Source organism: Biomphalaria glabrata, chromosome 7 (genome assembly GCF_947242115.1).
Source record: "Biomphalaria glabrata chromosome 7, xgBioGlab47.1, whole genome shotgun sequence".
Classification (NCBI taxonomy): domain Eukaryota; kingdom Metazoa; phylum Mollusca; class Gastropoda; family Planorbidae; genus Biomphalaria; species Biomphalaria glabrata.
In genome coordinates, this window is record NC_074717.1 from 4,310,628 (window position 1) to 4,338,595 (window position 27,968).

Sequence of the window (27,968 nt, forward strand, 5' to 3'; positions counted from 1 at the left end):
TATTGCTGTGCGTGTGTGAGGGTGGGGGGGGGGTCGAGGCAAAGTGAGAGATTGTAAAAAGGGGTCGCCGAGCTTAAAAGGTTGAGAACCGCTGGTCTAATCTTTCGCCGCAGAACCGTCCACAACAGCATGACGCAGTATATGCTCCGGAAGCTAAACGTTGGGACTAGCAAAATCTGACCTTGTGGCATGTCAACAGAGAATGTCGACCATACCACTGCGTTCTTTATCAAGAGGCACGAACAAGACATTGTTCTATGGAGAGCTGCTTGATTTTTGGAAACCACTTCGCAGTTCCTCTTGTCTATTGGTCTATTGATAAGAACAGTCCAATATATAATACTAATTTAATAAGAAAAAGAAAACTTAAGTGTCTGTCTGTTTTTCGGTCTGTCTGGTTGCTCTGGTAAACAGTGTGTACACTCATTGGCTTCTTTGTCTGATAACATATATCTATTAGTTTTAGCAGTAAATTTCAAAGGCTCTAGTCGATTCTATGCATGAATCAGCTGCATGGTGGCCTTGTTTACCATTAAAGGCATTTTTATTTTATAAAATCAAAATTAAATATTTTTTTAAATAAAAAATTTCACATCTGTTTGTTCACATGATGACCTCGCAAATTGTAACAACCCTTCACGGAATTTAGGTCTTTGTCACTGGTGAATGTATAACAAAGAAATGCCCTTGTTGTTTTTTTGTTTGTTAAGTAAATCATTACTCCATATGTCAATGGGGATGTTTGCGCACCTTGGACTGGACTGAACTTTTTTTTATTTACAAAAGTATATTAACATCACTTCAATTTACTTTAATGGGGTTACATCAACGTTTGGATTGTCAATTAGGAGAGAAAGAGTTGAAATTTAATAATGAATATTATTATCAAGACGTATTTATTCTTTGTGGCCTTTGCGTAGAGTGTCCAACTTTCAAAACCATATATTGATACGCACATCGAAAGCGTGGAATATGGTTTTAATTTTACGTAGAAACTACTATGTACCCTGAATTATGCAATGATTACTGAATATAATATCGACATAGGGAAGATGGTGTATATTTGATTTAAAACAGGTTTTGATAAAATTACATTCATTCACGAAGCTAATGAATTATCTGTATACTGATAGTAGTTTTGTCAATGATATTTAAAGTTATAAACTGTTGCCTTTCTGTGCCGCCTTTTAGTAGGGGGAATAAATATGATCCAAATTTTATAATACAATTATACTAGTTATAGCCCTTGGATCATCTATTTCTATCTCTATCATTTTTCTATCTCTATCTCTATTTTTTTTTTTTTTTTTTTGTGATAACAATGTATAAGTTAACTTTAAAAAAATGGAACTATATACATAAAGGTTTTACTTATAACAGTAGCGTCACCAGGTAAGTGCGAGGGTGCGGACCGCCCCTGGAGACACCAAACAAAAGTGAAACAATGTCAGAAGTAGAGAACGTCTATGAATTGAATGGGCGCATATTTTACAAGTACGAACCAGTCAATGAATTTAGGTAATTGAATCCGTTTTTATAAGTCTAGAAAATAATAAAAAAATATAATAATAAAAAAACAAATTAACGTCCGATTTGATTCAAAAGAATGTTTTGTATTTGGATAATGGAGGTAAGATGATCACTAGCCTTTTGTGACGGGTGAAACCACCCTTATACATGTAGCTACACTGTAGGCTATAGGAGGGAGAGTTCTTATGGAGTGTGCGTGAGTGTGTGTCTGTGTATTTCTATGGTGACGGTGAGAAGAGGTTGGCGATTGGTTGTGAATGATGCAACTGTTTTATATTTTATTTCATATTAACTTGATTTTGTCAATATTATAAATAAAGTTATGTTCAGTAAGATAATATAAGATAAGATACGATAAGATAATTTTATTGATCCAATCAAAAGGAAATTCAGTTTGATTACAATTGAAAACCTCGGCGTAACTACTTTACAAAAACAATATGGATGAAAAATTCGAACAACATTCACACACGAAACACATACACACTCACAACCAGCGCTTTATGAATTTGACTTCTATGTACTTCTCGATGACGACAGCTGATCTTGTAACACTCTGACCGAAAGTGGGATAAAGGAGTTTTTAAATCTTTCAGCTTTAGTCCTAATGGAAAGGAGACGACCACTTCGTTCAGATCTGATGTAACAGTGGTTTAATGGGTGCAGGTTGTCTTTAAGAATCGTGAGTATTTTCGAAAGGCATCTTTCATGTAAAAGCTCTTCAAGAGATGGTAGATGTATTTGAGTGATATACGATGTTTTTTAATTAGTCTATTTAGTCTTTGTGCCAGTGAAGTATTACCATACCAGCAGGTGATGGCAAAGTTGATTAGACTGCTGATAGTTGCTGTGTAGAAGAGTTTGATTATTTCTTTGTCTATGTTGAATTTTCTTAGCTTTCTGAGATATAATTTTCTTTTATATGTTTTGACAGTGTTCATTCCATTTTAGTTTGTTGTTGATAGTTGTGCCTAGATATTTATAATCTTACACTTGTACTATGTTCTTTAGTTCATAAAGAGGCTACACAAGGCATTTCAAGTTTATTAGTTAAGCTATAATACGCCTAAAACTGTGTTAGTTGTCTATCAGAAGTTTGGTGCTTCAGGTCAACGACAGGAAACAACAAGAGTAGAGTAGCGTAGGCCTTCACTTGGACATGATTAGTTTGAACGCCCTGTTTGTACACTTGCTCCTTCTTCCTTAGTGCATTTCAGCATGGAGTGGGTTGCCTGAATCAGTCACTTAAACCAACGCCTTAGCAAAGTTTAAGCCTTTAATGACACGCATGGCTAGATTGACACATGAAATGCGTAGGACTTAATTATCATCTTTTCTGAAGTAACGTCTGTAATCTATAAGATAAGAAGATAAGATGGGACGTTCAAAGAGGATGTGGTTTACGGTTTCATAAAGATGGGCGCAGTAACTACAAGGGGGTTAACCATTGTGACCAAGAAGTCATGGAAAGAGAACAAGTAATCTACTATGTATATCCACCCGTCACTAAATAGCAGGGCCGGACTTAAGCATTGTGGTAGGTGTCTGGGATTTATTTTGTTACGATGGTAATTCAGCAAAAAGTGTGTGTCCTGTTCTTAGCTGGAAGATTGCGGGGTAGGATGTTAATACGGTCCAGTTTGTTCGGCATGGTCATCTCTTTGCAAACACACTCAAGAAAATCTGTTGTTTTTTTATTTCTTTATTTCAATTTTCAAAAAAAAAACAAATCACAACCATTACAAAATATAGAAACATTTCACATAACTTTTCATTTTAATGTTATTTCCGTTTAAATACATTTTAAAATATTTGAAATATGCAGTACCCAATGCACACAGAAACACTTTGGGTGTATATGTTTATGAATATACAGAAACTTTCATATAACCAGAATGAACAAAACATCGGACAATTTTACATTTATATTCATATTTCATATTTATATATATAAAACAAGAAAACCATTAAAATACTTTTAAAAAAATAATGAAAATACCTTTATACAGCTTATAGAGCGATTGTCTTTTTTTCTTTTAATAACTAATGAATGTTACATTTAAAAAAAAAACGACCGAACATTTTTTTGATGTCCAAAATTTTTCTGAACATTTATTTATTTCACTTTTGAATCAAAAATGCATTGCATTAGGAAATTCCCGAACGCGATAGTCCTTTAATGAACGAGATAGTCCTTTCATGAACGAGATAGTCCTTTCAAAACCGAGGTTGGATTAAGATATAGACCTAGTTAAAAGCATAATAGTCAAACTAGAGTTTTTCCCGTGTGGCCAACGAGATAGTAATTCTTTTCTCAGCGACATACATGAACAGTTAAATTGCTAGAAAAAAATTGTTAGAGCCGTTTTTGAGATCCGTGTCCAGGTTCCACCCTCCACCCAGCTTCCATGAAATTGCGACTTGAATAGAGGAATTATAATAAATAGGTCTCCATCAAGTGGGAAAATGAAAAGACAACGTAACTAATACAGACCATAAGAATGTGTATAATTCTTATTTGACTGTAGCTGTTTTCCATAAACTTGCACACCGAATGCGCTATCATAGCTACATCGATGTGAACCTTAGCTCCAGCTGGAATAACCTGCCCTGTGTGCAGCCGAACATTCCGGGATCACAGAGGTCTTACCGTTTGATTGTCAAAAGAGCTCGAGGAATGTAAGCCTGCATGAACAAACGTTCTGTCTGGAAGAGATCCAAGTCAATGCCTATGTTAGGCATTGCTATTTCCGATGTATCTAGCACTCAGGACGCATGGACAGGAATGCATGGCCGAAGGCCGAGTACACCGGGAACCTCCGCCATTTCACTATGTTGTACCAAGCTAACCGCGCAGGACTCGCCATTAGTGTACCGGTCCCTTGAGGAACGGCTCATGGATTATCGACAGGGACGTTGAAGCTCTCTTTCAACTCCGCACCGTGCAATGGGAAAGTTCTCGCATTCCCTTGGACACTCCCACAGGAGTTTTGTTTTGCTATTCATTTAGCCTAATTACTTCCTCAAATGATCGTTTCCACCCGAGTGCCACATTGAGGCAGAACTGCGTACCCGGGCTGAGGTCTAACCAGCCACACGAAGAGGCACAAAACCCCACTGCAAAGCCCTCAGACCCTTGGATGACAAAAGTGGTCACCATGAAACCACGATGGACGAACCATATATATATATATGTAACCCTTTTCTTTACTGATCTTAAAGGTTATGGAGACTCGTTCTGTTGAGAAAGCGTGATTAGGATTAAATGAAATGACTTAATCCCCGCGGTTAACCCAACGCCTAGTCTGAAGACCTGTCAGGCCTTAGATAATGAAAGGAAAAGACGATTGGTCAATATGCTGGACACACACTACCCTCTTTAACACTGGACAACAATCAACGATTTTAAAAAATGGAAGGGAACGCTAAATGGAAAGAAAATATTTTTTAGCCTCTAAATTGAAAAAGAAAGTGAAATGGACTAATCGATGCCCCCGGATATTTCGAAAAGGGGGTCATGGAATTTACTACACAAGTGTCACGGAATGGGGCCTGGTGGCTGAGTGGTAAAGCGCTTGGCTTCCGAAACGAGAGGTCCAGGGTTCAAATCTCGGTGAATGCTGGGCAGATAATGACGATGATGATGATGATTTTGCCATGCTTTTCTTGGGTTAATGAAATGATGGAATATGGAATATTTAATTTAAATATGTATCAGCAATACTAGCGCCCTTTTGTGGTTAAAACATTAACAACTGAAGCAAAGAGCATTTTAGTATGACATCAGCCAAACATATAAAAGGACATACAATTTTTTAAAACAGAGAGCCTCATGTGATCTGAGCCTCGTTATCGATGCCAACTTCCGTTCCACAGTGATCCGTCTCGCTCTGGGCGCGGGAGTCTTCATTCACTTCCCCTGTTCCCTGACGATCCCGGCTGGCGACCTCGTTGGCCACGAGAATCAGGCCCAGGAATCCGATGACGTGGAGCACCAGGGCGGCGTACAATGACGTCATCAGATTCTGCGTGAAAATCGACGTGAAGAAGCTGGCGATCAGGCCGAGTCCCTGGCACACCCGGAACCCAGTCATGGCGGTGTCTTTTTCATCTCGAGCATACCGTGTCACAATGGCTGCAAGAAAAAAATTATATTTTAAAACCATATCTAGAACAAGCAATAGAAAAAGAATACTTTTTGAAACCAAAGCTTATCTAAGAAGAAAAAACAGCTAATTACTGCCATTTACCTACAAATTACAGTGTTTGGCTACTTTTCAGGTATATAAAATTAATTAATTAGTACTAAATGATGGATTCATTCGTGAATTCATTCGTGTTTTGTTATCGACTATAAATGATTATGCAAAATTTCAACTTGATCCGAGAATGGAAAGTGGGAGAAAAAAAATGTGTCAAAACGTAACAAAGGGACTAAATTCATACATACATCCACATCTCTCATTAAGTAGCATTAGTTCCCCTTATTTCGAAATCAAACAAAATAATTAATTCCCAACAATAAATTAATTAATTGTTTTTTTGTTTTTTTTTAATTGATTCAGGTCATGTCAGGTTCAATGAATAATTGTGCAAAGTTTTAACTTGATCCGAGAATGGGAAATGGGAGAAAAAACAGGTTCAAACTTTTTACCATACAGAGTGAATTAATATAAGCTTTGTAAAAAATTTACGAAAATTGAAGAAAGGGCTGTGTAACGTCCTTGTACACACAATTAAGACTCAAATCAGGTCCATGCCTAAAACAGTCGCAGACGATGAAAAGAAAACACAATTAGCCCCCTTTCCCTTGGCAGACTACGGCTTTGTCTGCATTAGATATGGCAAAATACATAGATAAAAACCATATTTATTGTAAGAAGCCTAATCCGGTTCTTTAGAGTTTGTGCTGACCAGAAGATTGGTTGCATGTTTTCTGTACGCGTCGTATTACTCTTAACCCTTAAAGTGCTGAGCTGTTTTACTGTGAGTGCAAAAAAAAAAATGAAATTACAATTTCTGATGTTTACAGGCTAAACTACAACACGCGTTTTAAGGGTTAATTTCGTAGTAACAGACGTACAGATCAAGACACAATAAAGTAAATTAACAGGCGTAGATCAAATACGAATGTTTAATCCAGAATACGAAACAGTCTAGTCTCAGTCACTATAATAAGCGATGTTACTTCTATGAAAGCCCTAGCCTCAACAGTCCGTTTATCTATCTCCACAGTACAGTCTCGCTTTGGATTACTGTCGTCATAATAGCGCGTTCACTACCAATCACCTACAGTGCGTCTCTACATAATATTTTTTGATGTCAAAAAGTTAGATAGGTGAACACATTGATTGTCCTTAAATATTCAAGATATTATGTCTTTCTTCATCTATCTATGTAATCCATCTATCTATCCATTTAACTCCGGTCCCTTGTTATCCACTATCATCCATCATTTGTCTACATGTCTTCACGTTCATATATCATTTCCCTATAACATTTTTTAATTCGCCATCCTCAATTTTCTTCGTGTCAACGAAACACCCTTTGTCAGTATCGGATATTTATCAAGACCTGGAATGAGATATTCATAAAAGAAATTGTACATGAATTGTGAGATTTTTTTTTAGATTTGTTCCATCACAGGTTTTTGGACTTTCATCCAGAAATAAAGATTATTATGTCTCACCAGGAGGGCGGATGTTGGTAGGGTTCAAGCTAGTGGCCTTTGTAACCAGGGCCGGTCCTACAGATTGCGGGGGCTCTATGCGAAACGGATTGCGCGAGGCCCAGTCTGGGATAAGGATAATAAGTGAAAGTTAAGTTTTTGTATTAGAACATAAATTCTTCTTTAGCTTTGCATTTTATTTATACTTTACTAGGTACAAAACCACGGTGAAATTAACTTGACGAGCCATCTACAGTAGATGGTAGTTTTCCAACATAAAGCCGATAAACATTCAGAACTGCCTTGTAGCTTTACTATCGACTATCAAAATGTTGCTTTTTATTTTTTTTTTATAAGAGATCGAGATAGATTTAAATGTATATCCATATGCCAGTGACTATTAAAGTAAATTAAGTATTGGAACTTCCTGTTTTGGTTACAATTCGCTTTATTATGACAATGACAATACCGGTTTTTTTATCGCGAGTAGAATTGAAGTTTTTTATATTTAATGACACCCCGAAAGTTTTCAGATTTTCATAATTTTAGGAGGTTTTTCATGACTTTTTCGTATATTTGGCAATTTCAGGATATTTCAATGAGTTCTTGGAAAATAAGGAGTTTGCGGTTTAATTTAGTAATTTACACCTAGAATGAGCGCGGGGCCTATGAAAGTGCGGGGAAAATCTGACCGTTTTGGATGCGCAGAAAAATTACGTCAGAAAAATATCAATCACTAAGTTATGATTGAAAATAGAATTAAAAGAATAATATTTTCATTTTATGTCCATCAAAACACACATTATATTGAACATTGTCAAAACCATCTGAGTTTCCCTTTAAGATTTTTTGAAAACTGTTACTTTAGTTAAGACTTCTTAACACATTCTTATTAAATGAAATATCACCCAAACCTTTTTTGAATCATATATACATTAGTTGGTCTTTCAGACCTTGCGATCTGTAGGGTGGACGATTTAAAGGTCATCTGTTTCTGTGGCCAACGGTTAACGTCAATTGGTCAAGTGGTCAGTACAACGAACAGTCCCCGTTACAATTCCCTGAGAGCTGGGTGGACTCAGAGGCGCCCAAAACATCACGAAATTAAAAATCCAAGTCTTCACCAGAATTTACCTGCATTTAAACCAGGGACTCTAATTTCCGGAAGCTAAACGCTTTACCACTCGGCCACAGTGGCTCCTACATATATACATAGATCGTAACATTTAATAAAGGGGTCGCGACGTTTGACGCAGCCGTTTTGACGCGGGCAGTTTTGATGAATTTTATAAAGCACACATTTTTTGTAACAAAAATTTCATTCTGAGTATACTGCACAACGGGAGCGCGGTGGCTGAGTGGTTAAGTGCTCGGCTTCCGAACCTGGGGTCCTGGGCTCGAATCTCAGTGAAGACTGAGATTTTGAATTTCGGGATTTTTAGGGCGCCCCCCGAGTCCACCCAACCCTAATGGGTTTTTAGTTGTGCTGGCCACATGACACCCTGCTTGTTAACCGTTGACCTTAACATCTTCTGCCCCATAGATCTCAAGGTGCGAAAAGGGAAACCGAAAAAAAAACTTAATACTATACTAAAGTAACTAAAGTTTTGGTCTTTGAATGCTAAGTACTATTTCGTTTTACGCATTGTGATTGCAAAGGATGATAGTATTTAAACGATCTCATTCACAATCTATGTGACTGTATATAATGTACATTATCTTCTAAGTAATTTAGTCGACTCGTTTCAACATATAGTCTTTATCAGGTCCATGCTGCCCGACTCCTGTATTCTCCTGATAGCAGTGAATAACGAGGCTGGGTTCCATGTGCCTAGATTTTTGTTTGTCTCTAGATAATGTGCGTGAAATAAATTAAAAAAAAACAATTTAGTCGAAAATGAATCCAGCCCATATTTAAACACACCACTGCCCAATCAGAAGACGAGGCCGTCAGGCACGGTCCAATCAAATTAATCCAATAAATATGTAAACACGAGCTCGGGCCTCCATTCTTACCTTGAGATTGCGCCTGCAATGTGCCGTCTGCTAGACCCCAGAATGCCGTGTACAGAAGTAATTCGGATGATTCTATTCCGGTTGGTTTCCATAGTGACGTTAGAATTAGAACCCCGATGTTCAGTAAAAAACCTTAAATAAAATAAAACAAGAAAATATATTAAAACCTTGAAAAACACAACATAATAATAACAAATGGATAAATAAACATTTACATTGAAAAAACTATACTATCAATAGAAAATGAGAAACCCATTTTGATATGTTGTTTTAAATTAAACATTAAATAGTCCAACAGCCAAAATTAGAGAATTTTTTTTTTCAAATCCTCTTATCAGCTTACAAATTTTTTGATGGGGTATAAAAAAAAACAACAACAAACCTTTACACGGATCTCGAGAATGTCTGTAACGATTTTCCTAGAGATATCACAGCTTAAATCTTTAGGAAAGGAATTATTAGTTAATTGATTTCTCTTGGAAAGCTCGGATTCGACTGGTAATATTACAAAGCTTATATTATTTTTCAAATTATACTCTTTTTATAGATCTCATATCAACTCACTCTGTCAGTCTGCCAGTCCTTATGGTAAAAATTTTGCACAAGTTATTGCTCTCATACTTAATCTCAGATTAAGCTGAAATTTTGCACTATTGTTTCTCTACAGGACAACGCAAGAATAAATTTTTAAAAAATTAACCAATTAGTTAATCAACTATTGGTAATTAATATTTTTGGTTTGGTATTTCGAACAAGGGAAAGAAATTATGCTTGACTGATAAGTTGATATAAGTTGAATTAGTCCCCTTTATTGTTGGTAGAAAGAAAAGTTTGTAAAACTATAAGTAAGTAGGTGGACGCTCCGGGGTTGAATTATTATGTAGGCCCATACACTTTTTAAAAGCGTTCATAAGAAATACACATATTAATAAAAATGCTAATATCTAAAAGCATGTCATATTTTAAAAGGAAGGGATTGCTTGTAAATTAATTTTAATTTTAATATGCATATTTTAGTAACCATAAAATTTCTAATTTTAGCCTTGACGAAATGTAGAAAATTCAGAATATATTACTAGGCAATAGCCCCACCATAAAGAGACATTATTTAACCACGACAGCTAGCAGCTCCAACCGTTACAATGTCTCACATTCTGAAAATTATTTCAAGTTTAACCAAAGTAACATCTCCTGAAGTTAAACGGAGTTTGACGAGACTCTCACGTGGAGCTTTTATGAGTACAAGTCAGTCTCCACCTGGTCAGTCGGATAAGAAAGCTCCTCCACTTCCACCTAAGAAAACTAAAGCGCATAAAGAAGAAGCTCAAGTTGCTGAGAAAGGAGACACCTATAAGGCTGGTGAAAGCTACTTCAGCTTCAATCCATATAGTTTCTATGATTTTGAAAAAGATATGCACAAGCACAGAGCGCCACAGCCAAGTTCTCTTCCCAAGGCATAATTTTCTATTTATTTATTATTAGTTTCAAAGTTTTGTTGGTTAATAAGTTCTTAAAGTTTTTAAAGTTGAAATTGACATTTTAATTGACTTTTTATTGTTATGATATTGTCATCTGAAGATACACAATTTTTAACATTTATGTCTTCATTTTACTGAAAGCCTAAATATTTGATTGTGTAACAGCACTAAATTTAAGAAAAATAGTTTCAAGAAAATACTTAGTTTTACATTTTTCGCATTATTTCTAGCTACTTTAAAAGCAAAAGCAATGCTTGGACTCCTCATGTCAGTGTAAATAGTATACATGTATAATTTGTAATATAGAAACTGGTTTATGAATGATTAAAATATTATATTTGACTTGTGAATTGCAAAAAAAAAAAAAAAAAAAAAAAAAAAAAAAATTAACCGCGACAGTGTCAGTTACTGTAATATCCGAAGTATTGTTTGGTAAAAAATGTTTCCAAAAAATACATAATATGTCTACTTTTTTTTCTGCAGTTTGGGGGCCTCTTTCTGGTTTTAGGCGCATCCGCGGTGTCTAATGTAAATAACCAAACGGAGGTAGCACTCAACTAAATCCAATAACACCGGCGAAAGGCCAAACAATGAACAGAAGGTAGTCGACGCTGATACTAAATGTCGAATAAATATAATAGCAATGAAGGGAACCGTCGAATTTCAGTCTTAACGTTTGTAATACGCTTCCTAACTCTAATGCGTCCTGGAAGTAGTCTGATATTTCGTTCTGTCTCTAAAACCTTATCCTTGTTTTTACTAATCACGTCATTGTCTCTAAGTCAAAATTATCCCATATTACCGAAACAAATAATTAATTCCTAATCGTGCCATAACACTTGTGGATTCCCCTGGGGTATAGCATCGCCTGCCTCCGTTAAATCCTGCCCTGGATATATGTATAGCAATAATTACAACCTATAAAACTATAAAATCTATGTCACCAGACATTGGAAAATACAGATATTCCAAACATTAACTTGTTTTGCCAGACAGACGAGTAATAAAGATGTAACTTCTCATTTCGGACATCTTCTTATCCGTAAGATTTTTTTGAAGACGTTTAAACAGACCGGAAATGACGTGACGTCATGCCTAAGACAAACAGGAAATTGAATGACCTCATTCCGGACCAATAGAAAGGTTTTTTGGTTTTTAGTACCGTCTAAAAAAAAAAACCACTGAGATATAGACAGATGGACGGCACCATTGTGGACAGACATAGTAGCTCTAACGCAAGATCTCCATCGTTGATTTAAGTCCGAAATGTTGATGTGGGTACTTAAAACGAATACCAGTTGCCCATAATGCATTCTGTTTGAGAAAGAAAACAAAATGAAGGGAAAGTTATGTGTGTGTATGTGTGTGTGTGTGTGTGTGTGTATAAGACTCCTGAAATCTCTGTTATCCACTGGCATAAAATCCATGATGCGGGGGGTGGGAGGGGTTTCATTGCTGCAGGACCCATGAAGGCTGCCTGGTCGTGTGTTATCCACTCTTGAATGTGGTCTTGATAGTCCCTGGTTCGAAACTGCTCGCCGCTATCCCCCTCCCCCCACCCACCGTCCTGCGGGGAGGGATGAGGTTAGGCTAAAATGAATGACCGTCTAATTCTGAAGGATTATACGAAACATGTCAAAAGTAGCCCGCCATTGGCAAGTTAAAAAAAAACAAAAAAAAAAACAAAAAAACAACTGCATTGATAATAAGAATTGAACTCTCAAATTTGTATATAAGTTTAGTGTATTCATCTATAGTAAATTATTATTATATTTATTATAAATAGAACAAAAATAAAGTGAAAAACAAACAAACAAACAAATCGATGTGAGCTTAAATTGCTGTAGTTGTGACTCTAATAAAGGGAGGTAATAAAAAAAAATATCTATTGAGTTTCACTAGATAGAAACATATATTAAACCCGAATGTTTAAAAAATATTTAAAAAAATAATAAATAAATAAATAAACAATATAAAAATACTTAAAGTTATATGTCATTTTCTTTTTTTCTTATTTTGTTCTATAGTATTACTTTCTTTGTCAACATGTAGGAATACATGAAATAATATTACGAGTAGTCATTACTTTCACCTTTTTCATGAGAGTCCATTCATACCATAATTATTCAATAAAACACAATTATATCCATGCGGTATTGTACTTTTTCAATAACACTTCATACTCTATTAGCCTTAAAATGATAACATAAATGTATGGTTATTAAATTACACCAAGTGTACTTTATAACAAATTAAATAGAATAGACTTTAATAAAGGCTACATGAACTCAAATGCCAGTGTAAACCATTCAATTTTATTATCTTATCTTATCTTATATAATACAGACGTTACTTCAAAAAAGAAGATGATTACGTCCTACGCGTCATGCATTTAGTCATGCATATTAACCAATGACTCAAATTCTGCAAGTCACTGGTTTTCCTGGCTAGCTCAGGCAACCCATTCCATGCTCTAATAGCACTAGGGAAGAAGGAGTATTTGTACAAATTTGTCCTAGCATATGGGACGAGGAATTTATTAGTAAATAAATCATCAGATACGCCTGAAGGGAGACTAATTTTATTTAAGTATTTGACTCAAATCTAATTGTTAAATATAAAACCTACACAGCAGGGTCTCTGTCCTGGGCTTTTGCAAGAGAGGATTTGAGCCTCTCAAGCCCTCAGTCTAATGGAGTTTGTTTGGTGATGATGAATGTAATTTATAAAGTCAAAGAGCCCCCCCCCCCCCAAAAGAGTCAAAGAGCCCCCCCCCCCCCTAAAAAAAAAAGAGTCAAAAGAATAAATGGCAAGCTAAGTAAAAAAAAAAACAACAAGCAAAAGAAGAACAAAATACAAGAGTCCCGAAAATAAGCAAAATAAAAATATCCACGCATTGTTTTACCATTAACTTCTTATATATGGCAACAAAAACAGTCTAGAGATAAAAACGATAAACAGCCCCAAAGGCAAAAAGAGGAAGTCCGCATTATAGAAAAAATAAAATAGTGTCAAATGAAAAGGAGGCAAATAGAGAAAAAAGAAAGAGTCAAGAATCCCATAAAGAGGCAGAGAAAGACCATAAAATTAAAAGAGACAGACAAAGCCCACAAAAGCGACAAGACGATACAAAAAAAAAAAAGAGAAAGCCCACAAAAGAGGCACAGAATAGGAGTCCTAAAAGAGACAGTAGAAAAAGAGTGAAAAAGCCCATAAAGCGGCAGAGAAAGACTAAAATTAAAAGAGACAGAGAAAGCCCACAAAAGAGGACAAAAGGAAAAGAGACAAAAGCCCAGTATTTCTATGATAAAAGTACCCAATGACAAGCTGACATCTTGTGTATTCTCATACAACTGTCAAGATAATAATACATTAATGGCAGACAACGTCAAGGTCTTAGGCAGTTCGTCTGCAAGAACTGACAACGGTAAAGAAATTTCTTCTTTCTAATGTAATAGACTTACCTAGATTAGCGGCTTAGCGAGGCACTTAAGCACTTAAGCTCACAATTTGAAAGTGATGTCACGGCTATGTTTATGCATTATTTTTAAACCGTTGACTTACGACAACATCTATCGACAGAGACTCGACTGTAGCCCATTCTGCATTAATCGTCATTTGAACTTTTCAACAGTTTGGACTTAATTTTTCACCTGTACTTAAATTTTGCTTATCGCACTTGCATTAGTTGACGTGGCAACAAGCTATCGTTTTTGAATTAATGTTCCACTGTTTACGCCATTGTTCTATACCAGTGATGCCCAAATTACGGCCCGAGGGCCAGAACCGGCCCACGATGTGGTTCCATCCGGCCCGCCGAAACGTCGGCACAATTAGTAGATAATCCTCCCCCCTTAAAATAGTTGTAAATGTATTTTTACCTTGTTAGGGCCCTCACTTTTTCTGTGATGGATTGGTACCATGACCTTTAACGAGTGTGCGATTATGAGATTATGAAATGGAACTCTGAATGTAAAATCTACCCGGAAAAGTGTATGGATCTTTTTTTGTGGAACATGATAATAAGCCAACATATTTGTTTTGTAAAGAAAGTCTGACTGTTTCAAACAAAAAAAAACAACAACAACTGTGCAGCGGCATTATAAAACAAATATGAAGGCCTTCTTGGTTTGAGCCGCGTCTAAAAGATTGGTTAAACTACGCCAAGAGATTGGAGGACCGATGAGAATATTTACCGAAAAGAGACAAGAAAATAAACAGGTGGTAAAGGTAACTAAAATGTTGCTCACATTTGAAGTAGAGAAAGCAAACCATTTTAAGACGCGTAAAAAAATGATAGACTTTACCTATCCCATTAATTAATGTAAGTACTAGATCCAATAGTTTCAAATAGTTTCAGGTGAATTTTGAATTCATATTTCGTACCTTTTTGTTGATGTGGCCCGCGACACGCGTTTCGAAAGTTAAAATGGCCCGCAGGTCGAGTTTGGTTGGGCATCACTGTTCTATATAGACACTTTGTACAATCTATGCTCAGTTAGAAATGAGTTTAAGAGAAACCCATTTGGGATCTGGTTGAAATCGTAGCTATGACATTTATTTTAAATTCGAAGAAGAGATATAGTAACTTTATGTAAAGAACTTATCGAGGCTATTTATTATTTACAAAGAAAGTCTGTACTTCGAAAAGTACAGTCGAAATCTTTTCTGGTCTATTTGTAGTTTAGGCAAGATAAGGTCAGATAACTCCTGACGAATTATTCAGCACACGAATTCCTTCCCCCTTATCTAAAAAAAAATAAATAAATCCCGCGCTTTCCCCAATCAGAGCCAACAATTTAGCTCCTTGGCCTGGACAATGGCGTCCAGTAATCTCCCCTTTATCGCCATTTATTTCATTTCTTCCCTCATTTATCTCCAGTTATAAACTAATTTATTTCACCGCTGAAGAATCCCACACAATCTAACAGACATTGTTGATGGTTTATTTATTTTTATTTTTTTTTACATGCCCAAGCCGGCACGTGTACGACGTTATGGCCAGATTTCAAAACAATTAAGTTCAAACGAATAGAAAATAGATTTGATTTTATAGAAAACATTGCTAGATCTGGAAACGTTTCCTTCAATAAACTGAGTTATTATGACAAACGTTTGCCTGACCAAAGACATTGACATTTAACGTGCTTTAAACCGTTATTATTATGACGCTATTATTTCGCTGGAAGAAAATAGAAAAGGCATAGAAATAATAATGATCATTGCTGCAATCATTCTAACTCGGTTAGGAGAAGAATGAAACCAATGGTTCGGTGAACTTCACCGGTTAGATTGAATTTATTTCATTCGAATCATTTTAGATTTTTAAAAAATGTGAGTTAAGCACTGAAATCAAAAAGACTATACACCATCCCCAGTCTAAAAGTGATCGTTGATGACAGAGAGACGTGAGCTGAGGCTTTCTCTCTCATTCTCTTTAACTTTCTTTGTTTCTCTCTGTTTCTTCTTCTCTCTTTTTCTCCCTCTCTCTTTTAGCCTTTCTCCTCCCTCTCTGTCTGTCTCATTCTCTTTTTCTTTCTCTCTTTCTCTCTATCTCTTTCTCCCTCTCTCCCCCCTCTCTCTCGCCTAGTCTCCCTCCATCTCTCTCTCTCTCTGTCTCATTCTCTCTAACTTTCATTCTCTCTTTCTTTCTCTTTCTTTCTCTCCATCTCTCTCTCTCTCTCTCTCTTTCTTCTTTCCCTTCTATATTTCTACATATGTAAGGTCTTCGTTCGTTTTCGAAGATAAACAAAGTCTCATTTTCTATAAACTCAAATATAACTTATCGATGTTTGATTAGAAACACGGATGTTCCAGGCAGGTCCAGGTAGGTTTGGTCAAGGGCAGTGCTACAAGAGACTCTAATAAGTATTTTGTGTAGTCCTTTTTTTTTTGTCGGCTAGCATCATAGCCTGGAAACCTACAAGCATCACATTCACGTAGGGCATTTTTATAGAGAGATTTTCATAGCCTGGAAACCTACAAGCATCACATTCATGAAGGGCATTTTTGTAGAGAGATTTTCATAGCCTGGAAACCTACAAGCATCACATTCACGAAGGGCATTTTTATAGAGAGATTTTCATAGCCTGGAAACCTACAAGCATCACATTCATGAAGGGCATTTTTGTAGAGAGATTTTCATAGCCTGGAAACCTACAAGCATCACATTCACGAAGGGCATTTTTATAGAGAGATTTTCATAGCCTGGAAACCTACAAGCATCACATTCACGTAGGGCATTTTTATAGAGAGATTTTCATAGCCTGGAAACCTACAAGCATCACATTCACGAAGGGCATTTTTGTAGAGAGATTTTCATAGCCTGGAAACCTACAAGCATCACATTCACGAAGGGCATTTTTGTAGAGAGATTTTCATAGCCTGGAAACCTACAAGCATCACATTCACGAAGGGCATTTTTGTAGAGAGATTTTCATAGCCTGGAAACCTACAAGCATCACATTCACGAAGGGCATTTTTGTAGAGAGATTTTCATAGCCTGGAAACCTACAAGCATCACATTCACGAAGGGCATTTTTGTAGAGAGATTTTCATAGCCTGGAAACCTACAAGCATCACATTCATGAAGGGCATTTTTATAGAGAGATTTTCATAGCCTGGAAACCTACAAGCATCACATTCACGAAGGGCATTTTTGTAGAGAGATTTTCATAGCCTGGAAACCTACAAGCATCACATTCACGAAGGGCATTTTTGTAGAGAGATTTTCATAGCCTGGAAACCTACAAGCATCACATTCATGAAGGGCATTTTTGTAGAGAGATTTTCATAGCCTGGAAACCTACAAGCATCACATTCATGAAGGGCATTTTTGTAGAGAGATTTTCATAGCCTGGAAACCTACAAGCATCACATTCACGAAGGGCATTTTTGTAGAGAGATTTTCATAGCCTGGAAACCTACAAGCATCACATTCATGAAGGGCATTTTTGTAGAGAGATTTTCATAGCCTGGAAACCTACAAGCATCACATTCATGAAGGGATATTATTCATATTATCGTAGCCTCGAAACCTACAAACTGCACATTCATCGACGGAGATTTTGTGGGAAGTGTAGTCGAGAGGCTAAGTGCGCTCGAATTTGGCTTGGCTTGGCTACTTATGAAGGGGGCTCGAGGTTCGACACCCGACTCGGGCAGAGTTGTGTTTACTGAGCGCCTGAAGGCAGCACGGAAAACCCTTCTCCTAGATACCCCCTCCCCACTTATCCACAACTGAGATTGGACCAAAGCGCTCTGAGCATGCTATAAGCATGAAAGTGGCACTATATAAAAGCCATAATTTATTTAATATCTTAAATGTTTAACCCATTGAGAACTTTTTCCCCGTCAAACATCTTGCCACAGCTTTAGACACTTTAGACCTTGTGAATCTGAAAGAACCCGGCACTGCTGCACTTTAACCCCTTCTCTACTTCAGGTTTGTAAGCCATCTGCAGTCCAGGACCCTTTATGCTTGCTCTCCAGGTGGATCTAGCCAGTGCATCTTTTATTTTTTGTTTATTTATATATCCGACAGATTCACCTTCTTTCACATGCATATCTCACTATCTCACTCACACTACAAGTGCCTCTACTCACCCAGGGACAAGAAGAGCGGGTGGGACGAGCAAGGCTTGAGTTTGTCCATGGCCAGTATGGCGACCAGGTTCCCTGTTCCAAACGAGACCATCATGTAGCCAACAATAAAACAGCCAAGCGTGTCTGTGCCGTACAACTAGAAAATAGCAAAAACAAAACATAAACTCGATATTTAACAAATCAAAATTATAAAATTTAAAAAAATAAAACGAAACAAAATTTAAAATTTAAAAACAAAAATAAATAATTCGAACTCATTTAAAATATCTTTGATGTGAACCTTGGGGGTGATGTGACAGAAAGTTCTCCACTTTTCTTTCGGCTATAATCCATTCGTTTTTTTTAATGAAAGTAATTGGTAAAACAAGAACTAATAGCTAGATATAATAGCTAGATATAATAGCTAGATATAGTAGCTAGATATAATAGCTAGAATTCAATTTTTTTCCTTATCTTTAAATGTAATTTTCTGTAATTTTAAACGGACAATAACTGTTTCGAGATTTCCAGCCGAATCCTTGGCATAAGTTGACTCCTACTCAACCGATTCTTTTTAAAGAGCATTCTTTTTACAAATCACTCTGTCTGTCCGTGTGTCTGTCTGGTCAAAAGTTTGCACACGTTATTTCTCCGACACCCAATCTCGGATCAAGCTGAAATTTCGCATAATTATTTCTTTTACCTGACAACACAAGAATCAATAAAATGAAAAAATAAAAACCAATTAGTTAATTAACTATTGGTAATATAATAGTTTGTTTAATATCTCAAACAAGGGGAAAAAAAAACTGTACTGCACTTGACTAAAGTAGTGGTTTAAGCTGAATTAACCCCATTTCCAAGAACAATGTACTTGACTGAAGTGGTGGTATAAGCTGAATTAGTTCCCTTTAAAGATTGTCGTCTGAGGCTTATTACAAATTTAATTACATGACTGATCCAAACTAATTGATACACTAATCAAAACTTTTTTTTTTTTAAAGGATTTTGTTTATCCTGTTTGTTCTTTAATTGTTTTAAAGTTAAGGGTTTCACTTCTCACTTCACTTTTAAACATTGAGGCTATGATTTATTGGTGACGCATTGACAAAAAAAAACACATAACACGTAGTTTGTAGTCAAGGTAGAAATCCGATATATTTAGAACCACTGTTCTCAATAGAGGAATTATACTTTTCTATTTCAAGCTCAAATCATTGTGTCCATCTGTCATTCTTGTACTTTTGACATTTGTTTACCTATGTCATGTCTCTACATTGTTTAATTAGTGTTTCATTTTGTATAAAAAAAAATGTAAAAAAAAAAATTTTTGCTTTGACATCATCAACGGAAAACCAAAATTTTATTTTTTCAAAGCACTAAATCAAGCAACCTGCACAATGTAATATTTATATGGGTCACGTCTGCTTCTACCGGAAGTGTAGCGTTAAAATAAATAATCACAAGTCGATATTACGTGACATTTCAATGTCTGGAAAACAGGATATCACACAGGCAGACGTCAGGGAAAGAAGAGACAAATGTAACAAATACATTGTTACTAGTGTAACAAAACAATACAACAGTTAATTTTTACATATGAACCTGTGCGAACGTTACATCTAGTCATAAGTACATTGTGAGTCTCTTCGTTTGAAGCATAAATATTAACACAGTACATAAGTAGCTTATAGTTGATGTTGTATATACATGGTAGATAAATAAGTAGCCTATAGTTGATACTGTATATACATGGTAGATAAATAAGTAGCCTGTATTTGATACTGTATATACATCGTAGATAAATAAGTAGCCTATAGTTGATGTTGTATAGACATGGTAGATAAATAAGTAGCCTATAGTTGATGTTGTATAGACATGGTAGATAAATAAGTAGCCTATAGTTGATGTTGTATAGACATGGTAGATAAATAAGTAGCCTATAGTTGATGTTGTATATACACGGTAGATAAATAAGTAGCCTATAGTTGATGTTGTATAGACATGGTAGATAAATAAGTAGCCTATAGTTGATGTTGTATAGACATGGTAGATAAATAAGTAGCCTATAGTTGATGTTGTATAGACATGGTAGATAAATAAGTAGCCTATAGTTGATGTTGTATAGACATGGTAGATAAATAAGTAGCCTATAGTTGATGTTGTATAGACATGGTAGATAAATAAGTAGCCTATAGTTGATGTTGTATAGACATGGTAGATAAATAAGTAGCCTATAGTTGATGTTGTATAGACATGGTAGATAAATAAGTAGCCTATAGTTGATGTTGTATATACATGGTAGATAAATAAGTAGCCTATAGTTGATGTTGTATATACATGGTAGATAAATTAGTAGCCTATAGTTGATGTTGTATATAAATGGTAGATAAATAAGTAGCCTATAGTTGATACTGTATATACATTGTAGATAAATAAGTAGCCTGTATTTGATACTGTATATACATCGTAGATAAATAAGTAGCCTATAGTTGATGTTGTATAGACATGGTAGATAAATAAGTAGCCTATAGTTGATACTGTATATACAATGTAGATAAATAAATAGCCTGTATTTGATACTGTATATACATCGTAGATAAATAAGTAGCCTATAGTTGATGTTGTATAGACATGGTAGATAAATAAGTAGCCTATAGTTGATACTGTATATACATGGTAGATAAATAAGTAGCCTGTATTTGATACTGTATATACATCGTAGATAAATAAGTAGCCTATAGTTGATGTTGTATAGACATGGTAGATAAATAAGTAGCCTGTATTTGATACTGTATATACATCGTAGATAAATAAGTAGCCTATAGTTGATGTTGTATAGACATGGTAGATAAATAAGTAGCCTATAGTTGATACTGTATATACATGGTAGATAAATAAGTAGCCTGTATTTGATACTGTATATACATCGTAGATAAATAAGTAGCCTATAGTTGATGTTGTATAGACATGGTAGATAAATAAGTAGCCTATAGTTGATGTTGTATATACATGGTAGATAAATACGTAGCCTATAGTTGATGTTGTATATACATGGTAGATATTGAGACATGAATGGTAGAAGCATAAATGGTATAAGTGTGGTGCGTGTGATGTGATGTGTGTTATAGCAGGTAAACAATGTGATGTGTGGTATTGAAGTAAACATTGTGGTGTGTGGTATTGAAGTAAACATTGTGGTGTGTGGTATTGAAGTAAACAATGTGATGTGTGGTATTGAAGTAAATAATGTGATGTGTGATATTGAAGTAAATAATGTGATGTGTGGTATTTAAGTAAGCATATGATGTGTGGTTTTGTAGTAAACAATGTGATGTGTGGTATTGAAGTAAACAATCTGATGTGTGGTATTTAAGTAAGCATATGATGTGTGGTTTTGTAGTAAACAATGTGATGTGTGGTATTGAAGTAAACAATCTGATGTGTGGTATTAAAGTAAACAATGTGATGTGTGGTATTTAAGTAAGCATATGATGTGTGGTTTTGTAGTAAACAATGTGATGTGTGGTATTGAAGTAAACAATGTGATGTGTGGTATTTAAGTAAGCATATGATGTGTGGTATTTAAGTAAACAATGTGATGTGTGGTATTTAAGTAAGCATATGATGTGTGGTATTTTAAGTAAGCATATGACGTGTGGTATTGAAGTAAGTATGTGATGTGGTATTAAAGTAAACATTTGATAATTGGTGTGATTTAAGACTACATTTGGTATGTTCAATAATAAAGTATACACCATTAAACAGTGACTCACTATCTAGAATACCTCTTCCCTGTATCCCAAATACACACACATACACACACATCTACAAACAGACACACACCACATCTACAAACAGACACACACACAATCTACAAAAAGACACACACACATCTACAAACAGACACACACACATCTACAAACAGACATACACATATCTATAAACAGACACACACACATCTACAAACAGACACACACATATCTACAAACAGACACATCCACATCTACAAACACACACACGTCTACAAACAGACATACACACGTCTACAAACAGACACACAAACATCTACAAACAGACACACACATATCTACAAACAGACACACACATATCTACAAACAGACACACACATCTACAAACAGACACACACGTCTACAAACAGACACACAAACATCTACAAACAGACACACACACACCTACAAACAGACACACACACATCTACAAACACACACACACATCTACAAACATACACACATCTACAAACAGGCACACACATATCTACAAACACACACACATCTACAAACAGACACACACATCTACAAACAGACACACACACATCTACAAACAGACACACATTTCTCCGTGAAAATTAACGAATGTTTGTCTCTTGTATGAAATCATTTCTGAGATCTTCACAGACTTGACTTCCTGGCGATGCCTACAGACATTCCGTGACTCGGTCGACTTCAGGGGCGCTACCTCCCCCCCCCCCCTCAACACGAAAACGCCATTTCCGTGACAGGGGGAGATCTGAATCTTCATACACGAACCCCGTCATTTTGATGGTCACCGTGAACGCCTCAGACTTCGAGGACGTTGGAGTGTCTGGTTCCATTCGGGAAACAATAAAAAGTATGCAACATATTGATTTCTTTAGGTCGTATACAAATTGACAAATCGATATTATTCCGATTATTAATGAAACAAATAAAAAGCCAATAAAAAGAAACATTCCGAAACCTTATTGCCTTTATATTTTGGAGTCGAGAGATAAAAGACTAGTGCAGTATTTCAAGCGACCCAGCCGGCAAATACATATTTTTCCACATCTGACGTAGACAAAGCCGTTGTCTTCCAGTTGTCAATTCTAGTTTTCTGCCGTAAGCATCTATCTTCGGCTTTTTCTTTGGGCAGGCGAGTGATCGTAATACTTTTGAAAAAAAAAAACGTTTATCCAACACTTTATTTATTTTCTATACCGGATTCACCAAAAAGAAGGCTATTTATAACTTTCCAGCCATGTATGAAACTCTACACTAAAAGCTGAATGTAGTTTGTTAAAAAAAGAAAATTTAAAGCTTCAGTTTAAATTTGTGTCTGAGATTATGTTCGGTGTCTGAGGCTATACACAACATTACAACAGCTACTGTTAGCGACCGGAAACTTTATGATCTATGAATAATTTCGTCATCTAGAGATAGGGAGTAGATGTCAATTGACCTCATTCACCAATCGTAAATAAACAATATTTAGCCACGTGATTCTATTTTTCTTCTATACAAATTATGTCATCCATAGTGGCTGTCACGTGATACGTATTTTTCATTGTTTTATCAATATTATGACGTGGCTAAATGTGTTTATTTACGATTGGTGAATGAGGTCCATTGATAAAGCTTTTAACGAATAGATTTGTTAAATCTCTAAACACAATAATATGTTGGTCTAAAATTGCGTTCCAATATTTCTTTCTTCTGCTAAGGTATACTTTTTAGTCTGCACAATCTTGCCTCGTTTTGAATACGAAACTTTGTAAAATGTATGTTTTATTCTATCAAATATCTCAACCTGAAAACACAAAGATGCTAACTTTGTCAACTACGGATTCGTATCCCCAATTCCTGGAACACTGATATCGTCGGTCAAATATCTCAAGGTGAAGATTCATACATTTTAGCTTCAACATCTGCGTATTCGATTTCTCAATTCCTAGAACACTGATATCGTTTGTCAGCGAAAGTGTATCAAGTGACCTTATTGACAAAATTAAACCAAACCCCTCTGTCTCCCCCCCCCCCCAATGTATTCCCCCCCCCCTCCCCACTTTCTCTATTCTACAAAAGTGTGAATGAAAGAAGACAGCCAAAAATCAGGGCCCAGGTTTCCTGCCTAGCGTCTCTCTACTCACTTCCGCTCTGACATCTGAGTGGAGATGACGTAATGAGTCTCATCCGGGAACTTTTGCGTGACGTGAATACATGGGTTGTTTCAAAAAAATTGCACAGAAGCCGAAGAAAAGAAAATGAAAAGAAACAAAATAACAACTACAACAACGAAACAAAACAAGACACGAAAAAAAAAACAAAAAGCTTCCTATTTTTTGAAAGTTTGGTTTCCTTCAATGTTTTTGTTATTGTATGTATTCATCTTCTCAATATTTTCTTTACTTTCTTTATCCGCGTTTCGAGGTGGTTTAGATTTATTTTCTAACGCTGTTTATGTGGGGAACAAATCAATAAAATCAACGAAAAGATAATAGATTTTTAAAATAAATTTGCATATGCTTAAGTTTAAAAGGGGGGCGCGGTGGTCGAATGGTTAAGCGCTTGGCTTCCGAACCTGAGGTCCTGGGTTCGAATCTCAGTGAAGACTGTGATTTTGAATTTCGGGATTTATAGGGTGCCCCCCTGAGTCCACCCAACTCTAATGGGTACTTGACTTTAAAAGTAAAGGCGTTTGGTCGTTCTGCTGGCCAAATAACACTCTGCCCTCGTTAACCGTTGGCCGAAGAGACAGATGACCTTAACATCATCATATATCGAGAGGTCTGAAAGGGGAAGCTTTTACTTTTTAACTAAGTTTACAAAAGAAAATTATTTTTTTTTATCTGTCTTCACACCTGGCTATACATCTAGATTGGTTTCATGAGAACTAACCTTTGGTCAGAGGCTACCTTAGGTCGTAGCTAGTGGGACAATGGAGCTAGTGGCGCCTTGGAGGGGCACCCGAGATTAAGAGAATCTTATGTGACCGTCAGCCCATCGTACTAATCTTGCTCAGGGCCCCGAGAACTGCTTTAGTCATCTAATAAATCTGATGTATAAATTTAAGGATGAAATAAAAATCGGGTGGTAAACACAAACAGGAGGCGAGGTGGCTGAGTGGTAAAGTGCCTGTCTTCCGAACCGGAGGGTCCCGGGTTCGAATCCTGGTGACTGTGACTTTTTATTTCGTGATCGTTAGGGCGCCTCTGAGTCCACCCAGATTTAATGGATACCTGACATTAGTTGAAGAAAGTAAAGGCGGTTGATTGTTGTGCTGGCCACATGACACCCTCGTTAACCGTGGGCCACAGAAACAGAAGACATTTACATCATCTGCCTTATAGCTCGCAAGGTCTGAAAAGGGGAACTTTACTTTAATTTTTTTGTATCTTATCTTATCAAATACAGACGTTACTTCAAAAAAGAAGACGATTACGTCCTTCACGTGTTTCTAGGTCAATCTAAGTCATGCATGTTAACCAAAGACTTACACTCATAGCCACCAAACTAACGCTAACTTCTATTCGCCGTCACCATAGAAACACATACATACACTCCAGAACCATAACACAGTATTATCAGTACATGTAAAGACGTTTAAGTCACCAAAGCTGCATACTCTAATAAGGGACCTGAACAAGACTCTGGCCCCAAAGCCTTCCTATAGAACAAAAACTATACGGAGAACTGCCTGATCTGGAAACCACTGCGCGGTTCATCTCAGATCTAGGATTACTGATCTATACCGTGACCTCCGTGACTCATTCTACATGTCGAAGGCGCCGTCTATACACTCCGACATGTGGAATGAGAACAAAGAAGAAGAAGGTTACACAATGCTCCTAGACGCTCTAGAAGAGTAACCAAGCCACAACCAATGAAAATACTACACCATCTCCTGATTCCTTTATCAGTCAATATGGTGTACATGCATATACATGTATACAAGTAAAGTTCCCCTTTCAGACCTTGTGGTCTATAGGGCAGAAGATGTAAAGGTCTTCTGTTTCTGTGGCCTACGGTTAACGAGGGTGTCATGTGGCCAGCACAACGACCAACCGCCTTTAGTTTTCCCCAACTAATGTCAGGTACCCATTTAGAGCTGGGTGGACTCAGAGGCGCCCAAAGACCCAGAAATGAAAATCCCAGTCTTCACCGGGATTCGAACCCAGGACCTTCGGTTCGGGAGTCAAGCGCTTTGCCGCTCAGCCACCGCGCCTCCTGTGTGTACCATACTATTACTGTTTTTACGAAGCTCATTTAAACTCTCTCCGTCATATGAAGAATGTACTTACAATTATTTCTTCCCCCGTTTTCCATTCTTGGATCGCAGTTGAAACTTTGCACAAATATTCATTGTCAATGACAACGCATGAACCAATAAAAAATACAGTAAATAATGAGAGATATGGTAGTGATTGAAGGAAGCGTGGTCGAGAGGCCAATTGCGCTTGAACCTGGCTTGGCTTGGCCATCTAGAAGGGGGCTCGAGGTTCAACACCCGACTCATACTCAGGCAGTTGTGTTTACTACCCCCTCCCCCCCCCCCCCCCCCCACTGGTCCACGAATGAGATTGGACCAAAAGCGTTCTGAGAATGCTATAAGCATGAAAGTAGCGCTATATAAAAGCTATAATAATAAAAAGCGCACCCCGACAAACAAGCTTTACCGTGATAATAGTTACACACATTTCACATATTCAAAGAAAGTTACAAAGACAGTTTGTGTGGAAACAAACACAAAATCGGTCCCCGAAGTGATCCACCCAGGGAGGTAAAAAGGCAGGTTTACATATTTTCAGAAAGAATATCAAACTTAAATCCTATCAAAGACAAATGACAGAGAAGAATGGAGAAATGACAGATCTTGTGTGGTGCCCCAACGGTCTAGAGGACCTAGGGATCGATGAAAGTGAAGAAATTCGATGTAAACCTGGCCTAAGTGATGTCATATAATAATTATCTAATCCAGGGATTCTCAATCCCTTAGGGGCCGATTGACGATTAATATGTATTTTTTGGTCCATTCTAGCATGCAAATTTTTTTTTTCCAATTTACTATTTTAATTGTTATTCGAGGATATATGTTGCAGGCAACTAAATTAGAATTGATTTCAAACAATTTAATTATCGCAGCTAAAATATTTTTAATAGTTTAGGTTAATATTCATTATCACATAACATTTCGTTGCGTCTGGTCGTGTTGTAAAGCTTTGAACTCTCGTCTGTAAGGTCAAGAATCAGTATTTATAGCATTAGGTGCTCTGCTTAAATAGCAACCATTATGACTTTATGCCAAACAAATGTGTTAAAAACTATAATATATAGACTAATATGTGTATGTTTTGAAAAAGGTGTAGCAACGCATCCATAATATTTCAATTTTAATACGTAAAAAAAAATAAAAGTTTTTTTCAAGTTATTTCAAGCTCTATATTAAAATTATAATAAGCCTACATCGGTTTATTTTGACTATTTTTTTGGAGTTCGAAGCCAACGACCGGCAACAACACTGAACAAAACCAGTTGCCAGCGTACGATATTTCTAAAAGAGAAAAGTATAGGCCAAACTCTTGAAAAGGAAATGCACCTTGCTACATTTTTACATTAACATAATCACCTGCAAGGCACAAGATGAGTTCTGATGAGCAAATAATAGAGACTACATCGTTTATGAAAGTGCTGACGAACGGCTTTACGAACAGACAACACAACATGAAAACGTTCCCAGTGTTCTTGTGTCAGGGCACATCTCAGCCTATTCTTTATACATTTCAATGTACAGAGACTTTTTTTTTCATAATCTGTTTACATAGAAGACAGCCTAATCACAAGATACGCCCTTTATCAGTAATCACAAAATACGTCCTTTATCGGTAATCACAAAATACGCCCTTTATCAGTAATCACAAGATAAGCACTTTATCA

The 27,968-nt window shown here is 36.4% G+C and overlaps 1 protein-coding gene across 4 annotated transcripts in view; it reads right to left on the minus strand.

The window, feature by feature from the left end:
• Positions 1-3,241: 3,241 nt before the first annotated feature.
• Positions 3,242-27,968, minus strand: part of LOC106078537 (protein unc-93 homolog A-like) — a 145,558-nt gene continuing 120,831 nt past the window's right edge. For 2 of the 4 annotated variants that reach the window (XM_056036268.1, XM_056036267.1), the window contains exons 5-7: positions 18,298-18,433; positions 9,215-9,346; positions 3,242-5,665 (exon numbers count right to left, since the gene is read on the minus strand). In XM_056036268.1, coding sequence (XP_055892243.1) covers positions 5,361-5,665; positions 9,215-9,346; positions 18,298-18,433 — 573 coding nt within the window. In that variant the 3' untranslated portion in view covers positions 3,242-5,360. The remainder of the gene's footprint in view (positions 5,666-9,214; positions 9,347-18,297; positions 18,434-27,968) is intronic. The other 2 variants (XM_056036266.1, XM_056036265.1) reach the window with 1 other exon arrangement.